General features: G+C 38.7%; 1 protein-coding gene across 1 annotated transcript; it reads right to left on the reverse strand.

The window, feature by feature from the left end:
- Positions 1 to 5,812: 5,812 nt before the first annotated feature.
- LOC141818501 (protein DOG1-like 3) lies at positions 5,813 to 6,671 on the reverse strand. The gene has a single exon (XM_074705981.1). The coding sequence runs from the start codon at positions 6,656 to 6,658 to the stop codon at positions 5,999 to 6,001; it is 660 nt and encodes a 219-aa protein (XP_074562082.1). The 5' UTR covers positions 6,659 to 6,671; the 3' UTR covers positions 5,813 to 5,998.
- Between the last annotated feature and the right edge of the window lie 5,154 nt (positions 6,672 to 11,825).

The following is an 11,825-nucleotide window of genomic DNA, read 5'->3' on the forward strand; positions in this document are numbered from 1 at the left end:
ATTATTAATCCACGCGTATGCTCATCGATATTGATTGAACCACCCATATATGCCGCAGATAAGTTTCCAGAATTATAAGCTTGATTGAGCTTATTCTGTTGATTTCTCTTTCTGCGCTCTCCTTAATTTTTCAAAAATTACAGATCCTAGCCCAATTCTCCTTGGTGATGCATGGTGACTTTTTCCCCTCGTCTTTGCATGATTAAGCACATGGCGGATGTGATCACCATATTTTTTACCTAGCTCACAACGGGCCGTCAGCAACAAGCGAGGAGGGGCAGAGATAATCAAGCTCAACGGGAGGGACGCGACAGGGAGGAGAGAGGGAGAATACTAGAGGCGACGTAGGGCTTCGTTCCTTGGAGAGATCTGACAGAGGAGAGGTGACTATGGCGATTGGCGCGACGACGACAATTGCGATCCAGAGAGGCTACGGGAAAACATGAGAGAAAGAAAAGAGGGATTGGGAGATTTTGGCGATGAAATTTTAATCGTCGCCAATTTAAATGCGATGAATTAATATTTCATCGTGCATTCACAATGAATAATTCATCGGTTGCCGAATTAGCCTTTATTTTATTTTTCATTGCTAAATTTGTGATAAATATTTTATTCATCACAAATTAGCAACAAAATATATTTCATTGCTATTTCACAATAAATTTGATGATAAAAATATTTTTTACAATGAAATTTATTATTGCTAATTCTGTAATAAAGTAATTTTCATCGTAAAATTTAGTATAAATTGGCGACAAATATATATATTTCATTGCTAAATTTATTTTAATTTTACAACGAAAAATATTCGTCGCTAATATTCATCCTAAATTGATCAGATTTTTGTAGTGCATTATCATGATATTTAGGTGCTAAATGAACATTTCAATTTTATCTTTCTTCAATCTCTCTTCCTCTTACACACATTGAGCAGTAAGTTCATTTAGAATTCATTTATCCTTTCTAATATATATTAAAACTTATCTTTGTTAGGATCATCGCTAGAAGGGGTGAATAGTATTTCATTTCATTTTGATCCATCGTTCTCATGTGCTTATCCATAAGAGATTAATACACAACAAAAATAAAAATAAAACAACACAAATAAAACACAAGCACAAATTCAAGATTTTTATATGGTTTGGAACCCTTGATTCCTACTCCACGATTTAACATTCTAGAATTAACACCACTATTCTTTCTCCTTGTCAGAGACCTTCCGAAGGTAGAGAAATATCTTACAAACCTATTCTTATAAGCAACACAAACAAGAATACAAAGATACAATATAAATAAAAACAATGCCAATGAAACAACTTTACAATAATGAATCTTTATTTTGATCACTTTTGGTTGCTTTGAGTTGCCTCTTGAAGGTTTGGAATGCAACAATACTTTCCCCCAAAGCCTGCAAAATGACTGCTTTTCGATCAACAATCGACTGCTAGCACCTCCTAGTCGATTATTCTGTTAGAATTCGAAACGGTGCTTTGCTCTGTCAATCCAACGACTCCATCTAGGTTAGCACAGTCAACTAATCTACCAATATCACTAGACTGATGCTCTAGAATCGACTATAAAATATTTTATTCACTTCAATAGTATAATTAATTAAGTTTCTCACTTGATTGATGCATCAGTCGACTGCTAAACCCAACAATTCGATTGATCATATTGCAAACCCCTTCAAACTTTGAAATCATAATTTAGGATTCATCAATCAATTGTTACTCTATATTTATCTACTGATAACTTTGATCAACCCTACCAAAGCTAAACTCTCATCTTGTTTAGCATCTGGTTGACTCCAACCTATCAGGACTTCTCCTTTGCTTAGCATTTAGTTAACATTGACTTGCCAAAACTTCTCCATTATAAAATATTTGGTCAACCTTGACTTGTTTGAATTTTCCTCCTTATGTCTAACATCTAATCAACTTTGATCTATTAAGACTTTACCATTGCCAAATATTTGATCCTCCTTAGACTATTTGGACTTCTCCATTCTCATGCCCCACTACAAGAAAAACAGTCATAGACATCAGTTTTCCACCGGTGTCTATGAGAAAATCGACCGCTGTCTATGAAGGCGCTGTAAAAGGTATGACATTTTAGACATCGATTTGTAACCGGTGTAGTATCAATTAACAACATCGGTTTTCGAATCGGTTATTTACCGATGTAGTATCACTCAACGACATCGGTTCTGCAATGGTGTAAAATCGATGTAATATCTGTTTAACACCAATTTTAGCAACGATTTTCGATCGATGTAATATTACTTAACGACAACGCTTCCAAGCCGATGTCATTGATGCTAAAACTGTTGTAATAACACTTAACGACAACGCTTCCAAACCGATGTCATTGAATCTAAAACTATTGTAATAACACTTATTTTTTTATGTTGTTTGTAAATTATGATCGAGCAAGAGTGACATCAATCTAATTTCCAATAGTACAAAATTATCATAATATTATAAATTCACCCAACAAATCACAAATAGAAAAGCGCCGATGTATTTAATCACCTCAACCTCAACGCCCAAATACCCTAACGTCTAACATCTGGTCTTCTATAATTTGTTAGGACTTTCACCCACATGCCTAACATTTGATCCCTCATGACTTATTAGAACTTCAATCATTTGTTAAGTGTCTGGTAAATCAGGATCTACTTGGATTTCGTTCTTGCAAATTCTCTATTGGACTTTTAACCGTCAAGTATCCTATTAATCATGATCCACTTGGACTTCTCCACTGCCAACTCTCTATTATACTTTCAACTGCAAGTGTTCGGTCAACTATGATTCGAATTTTTCAATGTCAAATGTCCGATCAATTAGTGCACCTGCTGAAATTTTATCAACAAGCTCTACACAGATAAGAAGGTCATGAATTTGAGACATTAGGGCATGGATGGAGTCAGAGGCAATGCAAAAACCTCCTATACTTGGATTAGGTCTAATCAGAGCTAGGAAACACTATCAATAAATTTTGATCAAAACTTATTGATGTACCTAGAGCATTTGAAATACTGATCCCTAGGCATGGAGTGGAATAGAGGAGTGTAAAAAATCTAGAGATGGTATGCAACACTATTTCTGATCCTCCTACATGAAGTTATGACTCTGTGTCGATTGACACATAGGTAAACAAGCTCTATAGAGATAAGGACATAAAACTGAGGTTTTAGGGCATGGTGGGACACAGGGGCAATGTATAAAGCTACTAAATTTGGATTGAGTCTTATTTGAGATGAATAGACCATCAATAAGTTTTAATAGAAATTCATTGATGAACCTTAATAATTTGAAAAACTAAAACTTGAGCATGGAATGGAAGAGGGTCGTGTAGTAATGGAATGCAACCCTGGTTCTAAGCCTCTTGCATGAACTTATGCTCTGTATTAATTGACACACAAATTGAATTTTTTAAATAGGTTCTACACGGATAAAAAGGTGACGTGGGTAGAATAACAATTATCTTGCAGACAGTATTGATTCCGTTGGTTCCACTGCGAATACCAGAAATAACATTCTAAAACTTGTTGATTCGAAAGAATACTAGGAAATAGAAAAAAGAGATAAAATGACACAACCGAAAATATTATTCATCAAAAGAAAAATTTTTCAACATCAACTAGATAGATGCTTATATAGACCAAAAATATTAACTTATAAAAGATAGAAATTATAAAAAATACTCTAAATGCCAAAATACTTAAAAATTACCAAAAGATGGAAATTATCCAAAATAATAATAAAAATCTTCGAATCCTTCTACATTAATGCTCTGATACCAACTGACACTGAATAGAATAGCGATTATCTTGCGAGCAGTATTGATTCCACTAGTTCGATTGCGAATATCGAAAATAATCTTTTAAAATATGTTGATTCGATAGAATACTAGAAAATAGAAAAAGGGGTTAAAACGACATGATCAAAAATATTATTCATCAAAAGCAAAAACTTTCCAATATCAACTAGACAAACGCTTATATAGATCAAAAATTCTAACTTATAAAAGATAGAAATTATCAAAAAATATTTTAAATAAAAAATTATTAAAAATAGTAATAAAATTTTTTGGATCCTTCTACATTAGAAGGCCATGAAGTTGAGGCTTTAGGATTTTGGTGGGATTCAAAAGCAATGCAGAAATCTCATAACATTGAATTTAGTCTAGAATACTATGATTCGAGAAATCAGAACTATATGATATTGGTTTTGAAAGTTTAGCAATACTTTTATATTGATATTTAATTTAAAGTTTAGCATCACTGTGTTATTGGATTTGAAAAATTAAGATCAACACTACTTTGATATTGATTTTGAAAGTTTAATACTAAGGTAGTATTGATTTTTAAAGTTCAATATCACTTTGATATTGATTTTGAAGGTTTAATACTGAAGTAGTATTGATTTTTAAAGTTCAACATCATTGTATTATTGGATTCGAAAAATTAGAATACTATGGTATCGATTTTAAAAGTTCAACATTAATTTATTATTGATTTTCAAAGTTGAACGCCATTTTATTGTTGTGTTCGAAAAATTCAAAGAATATGGTGCTGATTTTGAAAGTTCAATACCATTTTTATTTTTTTTTTCAAAATTCTGAGTCTGCCCCATGGAAAAACGCCGAATACAGTGTGCCCCATCATGCCGACGATGCCCCCTTAATTTTTCGACGATGATGGAGTGGGTCACTGTTCCGGTTGAGAATGCTCCGGGACGTGTCACCGACCGAGTCTCCTCACCGGCGAGGAACAGGATTGAAGGGGCTGAATCCCTGGATCCTGCAAGCAAAGCAAGCGTGAGAGGGAAGGCCAGGAGGTGCCCTGGCACGACCACTCCAAAGCTTAAGTCAGCGAGCCGGCCAAATCAGCTGGAAGAAGAAGAAGAAGAGAAAAGAGGAAGATGAGTGAGTGTCTTGCGTGCGCATACCTGAGGGCAGAGGGGAGTGACCGCATTTATACAGGAGAGGGGTGTAATGTCATATCTTAATTAAAGAATGTGTCCTATCGTTAGTTATTACCTTGTCAGGAAGATATGGAATGATTAGATTATAAGTCCCATCGCTGACATACGTTTGTAGGGTCATTTTGCACGTGGGTGTCAGGGCGGCGATCATAATTACAGAGTATGACACTGTCAGAAGAAATGATGGAATTGGTGGAGTCGGGCACCGTGATGACCATTCTGCATGAGCCTTAGCCGAATCCGAATAAAGGGACGATAGCCGAGCCGACTGGGAGGCTGCGAGTTCGTAGGAGGAATCGACTTCGTGGGATGAGACTCGAATGAGGATTCGGCTCGGAGATGTATATTGGGCATCGAGGGACGCATCTCTGCGGGGGATCGGCATCCTGGGAGGATTTCGAGAAGGGACTCTACTCGAGAAAGGACTCGGCTCGAAAAGGGACTCGGCCCGAGGAGGGACTCGGCTCGAAAAGGGACTCAGCTCGAGGAGGGACTCGGCTCGAAAAGGGACTCAGCTCGAGTAAGGACTCGGCTCGAAAAGGGACTCGGCTCGAGTAGGGACTTAGCTCGCGAGTCGAGAGCTAATTCGGACTGACCCCACCATAGGCCTACTTGGCAGTCGAGCATGGCGCCGAGTCATCTACTTTGGGTTAAACCCGTGCTTGACTCTGGTTCCGGTTCGCCACAACCATAACAGTCACTAAAATTAGTTTATAAATAAACTTATTGATTAAACCACATCTAAGGCTTTGCCTGCTCATTTACACCCCTGTGCTGTTGCGTCTTTGTCAAATACTGCATTGGGATTTTATTGGGTTCCAGGATTTAGAGTTTTATTAAGGTTCAGAATTCTGGGTTTTAGGGTTTAGTTTGAAACCCTAAAGCTCTGCTCTGCTCTGCTCTGCTCATGCATGCACTGGACAACAACTTCACCGATACAGTCGCCCATTCACACAAAAGCAAAGCCAATTCGGGAAGACGAAGAGCAATGACACAATGAATTTGCCTACCTAGCCTCGTTCGCCGTCGTGCTCCAGTCCGATTTCCCGCATGCCGATCTCCAGGTCTGCTGCAGCGACGAGGAGATCGACCGCCTGCAGCGGCTCGAGGATGGAAAGCACCTCCCGCAGCGTCCGCAGTCGCAGCTCGTCGGCTCGGCCTATGACGCGCCCTAGCGCCGCCACCTTCTCCTCCATCTCCGCGTCCGACAGCGGGAACGGCTCCGCCACGCCCTCCTGCACCGACGCCATCTCCGCCCCGATCTCCACCTCCTCCCGCACCGTCCGCCGCTGGAGCTCGTCGATGCGGGCAAGCTGGGCGGCGCTGAGGTCGCCCAGGTCTCCCGAGTGCACGCCCATCAGGATGTCCGCCAGCTGCGACTCGAACCGGAGGCTCGACTCGGAGTAGAGGAGGTGGATCAGTGAGTTGGGGCGCCACCCGGCCACCCAGTGGGCTGCGCGCTCGAGGGCGGTGGCCCACGGGGCGGCGAAGGCCAGCACCGGGTCGGTGCGGGCGACGGCCGACCGAGCGACGAAGAAAGATTCGTACTGGAGAAGGGCCCGGTCGATGAGGGCGCGGTCGGCCGACGCCCTTCCAAGGCGGAGCTCGCGGCGTAGTCGTCGGAGCTGGCGCGGCCACACTGCCGTGAAGGTGGACTCACCGGAGTTCATGGATGGAAGCGAGCTACTTACGACCACCATTAACATTCAATCTCAATACTGCCCACTGCCCTGCCAGCCTTTTATTTATAATCTTGAAGCTTGATCACATCACAAACAGTGACAGAGACAGAGATGACAGAGATGGAGATGGAGATGGAGATGGAGATGGAGACGATAGAGATAGAGAGACTGACGAAGGGATCCAGTTGTCTCCCCATGCTTAGCTGAACTGAACTTGTATATTTGACTGCCAGAAGGAAGAGAAGAGGCATTGGGTGGGTGGAAAAGGGCAGTTTGGAGTGTTGCCAAGTGCCTATGCATTTTGAGAGCGTGGCATTGCCTTCTTCCTTACACTCGGATAGCCACAGCTGTAGATTGACTACGTTGTCTCATCTCTCACGCTTCCCCATTTAATGAGTTTGGGTTAGTTTTAAAAAAATAATTAAAATATCTAAATATCTTTTTCCCCCTTTAGCAAAGAAATTATTAATAAAAAACATAAAGAAAATAAAAAAAAAAATTCAATGAGATTGTGAGTAGAGCTGGTCAATCCATTAAAAATTCATCAAATAACAGGGCGGAATAAACCGACTCATCAATTTGGTAGGTTAAGAAATCTCTAATCCAATCTAACCCAAGGTGGGTTGCGGGTTAGGCAGATCAACTCACGGGTCTATTAAAAAATAAAAAAATATTAAAAATTTTAAGTTTGGATTACAATTTAAATTGATTAAGTTGAAATTGTTAAACTTGATTTGTAATTTAGATGGATTAAACCTACTAATTCATTGAGTTTTCTATTTTAATTTTAAAATTTAAAATAAATAAATAAATTTTCTCAATCTGTGGGCCAACTCAAGCGAGTTGTGGTGCCAACCCACGCGGGTCACGGGCCTAGGCGGGTCAACTCATCTGAACCCATCTTAAAATGGATTGATAAAATTTCAACCAAAACCGCCTAAATTGCTTGACGGGACGGGCCAATCTGACGGATCCAACTCAAATTAATGGTTATACCTATGAGCATGTGCAACCCGAGCTCATGACCATTGGACTACGATTTCACCTTCGCCTAGTGGCTAGGTCTATCGCAAAATCATGGCCAAGAGGCAACCATAGAACACGAGAGGCAACCATAGAACACGAGCAAGTGGAATAGAAAAGAAGATGAAGAAATTGCTTACTTTATTGATTTATTTTGTAGGCTAACAAGCATATTAATATATAGAAGATATTGCAACAAACATGATGATAGTGAATATGTATGCAATCTCATTGATGGTAGAAATAATGATAAATATGGTTGCAATTGTAGCGTCTAACATGGTAAGTCTTCGTCAATTGAAATTAATTTGTGATCATTATCCTAGATTGCTATTTTTTTCATCATTTCGGTTAACAAATTCAATGGGAAGTGTTAGAATGTTGAGTTTGGTCGCTAGTCTATCAAAATGTTGTTTGGATAATAACTTGATGAAGATGTCAACAAATTTTGATTCTAAGATACTGATAGTTGTTTAACCACATGTGTTTTCGGATAAAGTAAAAAATCAATCTCCACATGTAGTTCTAAAAGAAGGGATTAAAGCCCCTCCTGCATCGTGATCAACTGCAGTTTCTCGATTTACCTCCTCACATATAGTCGTGGGACCGACTGTGTGAGGCCGCTAAGGTGACGAATCCACCTTTTTAAAAAAAAAGAAGGGATTAAAGCTAAATAATTTTAAATATTGCATTAGCTATATATAACTTTATATTCAACTTGAGTGTTCGAGTGAGATACAATATGCCACTTTTTAAAATGTCATAAATGAGGTTTGGTCCAAAAATATATTGCATACTCACTAATGGAAAGTTTGTCACCTTTGTCTTCAGGGGAGATGAGCTAATATGCATTAATATAAGCATTTAACTGAATAACGATATATAACAAAGATCATGTAGAATAGTGCCACTAAAATATTACAAAAATTCTCTTAGTATCTTCCCAATATTATTTAGTTGAAGTATGCATACATTGACAAACTCGATTAACAGCAAAAAAAAATATCAGACCGTGTGATAGTGACATATTATAAGACTTTAATAGTACTCTACTACATTTGAGGATTAATCATAATGAGGGAGGATGAAGGCGTCGAGAAGTTACCCACAACAATCAGTATAGAGATAAGACATGCACCATTCATTTTAATTCATAAAAGAATCCCTGATGTATTTGACTAATGAGAGGAGACGACTTTGAGAATTTAAGAAAAACTCAATGCCAAGAAACATGCAATAAGCATTGCCAAAATCTCGAATAGAAAATTCCAAGTTAAGACACAATAGAATAGTGATGTACTCTTGATCATTGTTAGTTAGTAGAATGTCATCCACATAAATGAGAAAAAAATATCATAGAACAATATTGCACTTATAAAATAGAAAGAGTTAATGTGTAGTCAGGTTGATAGATAATGAAATTGTGCATGAGGGGCTTGTTGAATACCATATACGAATTTCTTAAGCTAATATACATGTGTTGGAAGTTGTGGATTAATGAATCTAGGGTAGTTGTATCATAAACACAGTTTCCCGTGACGACCATAATGACCATGAAGCAAGGCATTGAAAATATCTAATTATCATATCAACCAATTGGAGTTAATAGTTATAGATAGTAATAATCAAATAGTTGTAATCTTAATAAAAAAATGATAAATCCCAGTTAGTCGCATTGACTCAATCCCTGGGGGTGACCGACCCGGCCCCACGAAAGTTTTCCACCGGCCACCAGGGTAAATCGGGAAGATAGATGTTAATTAAATCCTTTGGTCACAAGATGAACTTTATACCGCCCATCAATTTGATACTTGAGACGGAAGACCCACTTAGTGCCCATAACATTCATGGAAGAGGTGTGAGACACTAAACTCTATGTTCCATTATGAAGGAGAGCATTGAATTCCATAGCAATTGCAGCATGCAAATTTGGATACTTAACGGCTGATGTGGCGAAAATATATTACCCCCACGTGTCATGCGAAATAAAGTCATAAAATCGGTTCGTCTTTATGTAGAGATCTATATGCGCGAAAAACCGATTAAACCGCATATAACGCAGTGGAAAACAGGATCCCTCCAGAAGATCCATGCGAAAAACATACTCGTTTGACGATTCTACCTACTAGAATCGAGGTTACCTTCGATGCATGCCCTTTGCAATCCCGACAGCAACTCTTTGCCTTCAAGGTCGTCGGATCTCAGCACGATCAGTGTATTCGCGCCTCCACGGTATCCACACGAACACTGAGATGGAGAAGAACCAAACTGTGATGCTAGCCACAAAATAGGGTTCGGCCAAGAGAAGAAGAAGAGAAGAAGAGGGAGAGCAAGAGCATCCAACAACCCCTTCATCAAGAGCCTCTCACCCCTTTTTATATCCCACCATGAGATATGAAGGATGAAGGATTTTCTTGACTTTTAGTGATTCACAAAATTAATATTTTATTAATTCTTATGCATCTCATGTATGAAGATTTTTCTCCTCTTTTAATGAAGATCATGCATCTCATGCATGATAATCTTTCTCTTCTTTTAAGGAAGATCATGCAGCTTTTTAATGATCATGCATCTCATGCATGATAATCTTTGATGAATTCGAATTTGGCTTGTGTGACTTGAGTCCAACTCGAGTCTCACACAATCTGAGTTGACTCGAGTCCAACTCAATCCGAATTGACACTAAAGGCTAATTTTAACACTTTAAGATTAAGAAATCCTAAGACTGTTTCATCCGAAGAATAAAAAAAATATCTTGAAATATTTCTTAAATGAATATTTCAGAATCTTTTAAAAAATTAGAACTAGTATTTCAGAATATTTCTTAAACAAACACTAATATTTTGGAGATCAACTCTATAAAAGGTTGCTAATACCTATGAGCACAGGTACACACACATAAACTTTAATCTCCGAAGTCATTAAACTCCTTTCTCAGGCAAAATCCTAACTTGAGCGCTAGAGTGGTTTGCCGAGATCCACCCCCGGTGTCATTCTAACTCTCTTTTTGAGTGCTTTTCAGCTCTTTTCATCTTTCTCGATAGCTATCTTCGAGGAGCATGCACATCAACAATTCGTGAACCGCTGGCTTGATCATCCACGGTGTATTGGTCGGAATAAATTGGCATCGTCTGTGGGAACATTGAGCCGAGACGCTACAATGGTTAACACTGGAAGAATCGTTGGTCAGCATGACTCTGCTGAAGAAAAAAAACTGTGGTGATAAGATGATGGTTATGCCTGAAAAGATCAACGAGCTAGTATCTCAAACAATGATAAAGGTATTACAACAATACTCATTGTTACCTCCTTCAAGAGTTCCTTTACCTTTCCCTAGAGGATCTTTCCCCCCATAGAAGACCACTAATACCATTGGAGGGTAATGTGCCCATTATGAACTCTCTTAACAAAGGGGTGACTTTCTTGGAGGAAGATTCACACGAGTCAAGAGCTGAGATGCTCTTACCTAATTATAAAGGCAAGATAACAATTATTGAGGAGGTAAGCATACCCTAAACACCTTTCTCCAAGAAAGTCTTGGAATAGGAATTGCCTTGACACTTTCGACAACCCCAGTTGGGAGAATACACAGGATCATCAGATCCAAAGGACAATTTATGTCATTTCGAGAATGCTGCTTTACTACATCAATATCCAGACAGAGTTAAATGGGCTTAACCACTTTATTAGGTTCTGCGCAGAGGTGGTTCAGCCGCCTTCCCGTCTCCTCCATACATTCCTTTGTAAATTTTAAGACTGCTTTCCTCCATTAATTCACCAGTAGTAAAAGATATCAGAAGACAATATTAAATCTATTTACCATGAAGTAAAAGCCTTGGGTAACTCTTAGAGAATACATCCAACAATTCGATCGAGTTATTTGGGACGTCCCTTCCACCCCCACAAAGGTATTAACTAGTGCTTTAATTCTCTCAAAGATTAATAGATGAAGAATTCTTCAAATCGTTGGTGAAAAAATTCCCTGCCAATTATGTCAAGTTATTAGAAAGAGCCGAAAAGTATATACATCTAAAAGAAACACAGCTCGCCTATCAGGATGATAGCTCGGTCACCTCCAGATCAGATATGAAAATCTCTCAATCCACAACTAACAAAGGGGCATCAAGGTTCA

Source organism: Curcuma longa, unplaced genomic scaffold (genome assembly GCF_044706935.1).
Source record: "Curcuma longa cultivar G26 ecotype Majalengka, Jawa Barat unplaced genomic scaffold, ITB_CL_G26_1.1 contig_25083, whole genome shotgun sequence".
Lineage (NCBI taxonomy): Eukaryota > Viridiplantae > Streptophyta > Magnoliopsida > Zingiberales > Zingiberaceae > Curcuma > Curcuma longa.

Excerpts from the sequence above, each read along its gene's own strand:
- LOC141818501 (XM_074705981.1), bottom strand. The coding sequence starts at position 6,658 with ATGAACTCCGGTGAGTCCACCTTCACGGCAGTGTGGCCGCGCCAGCTC.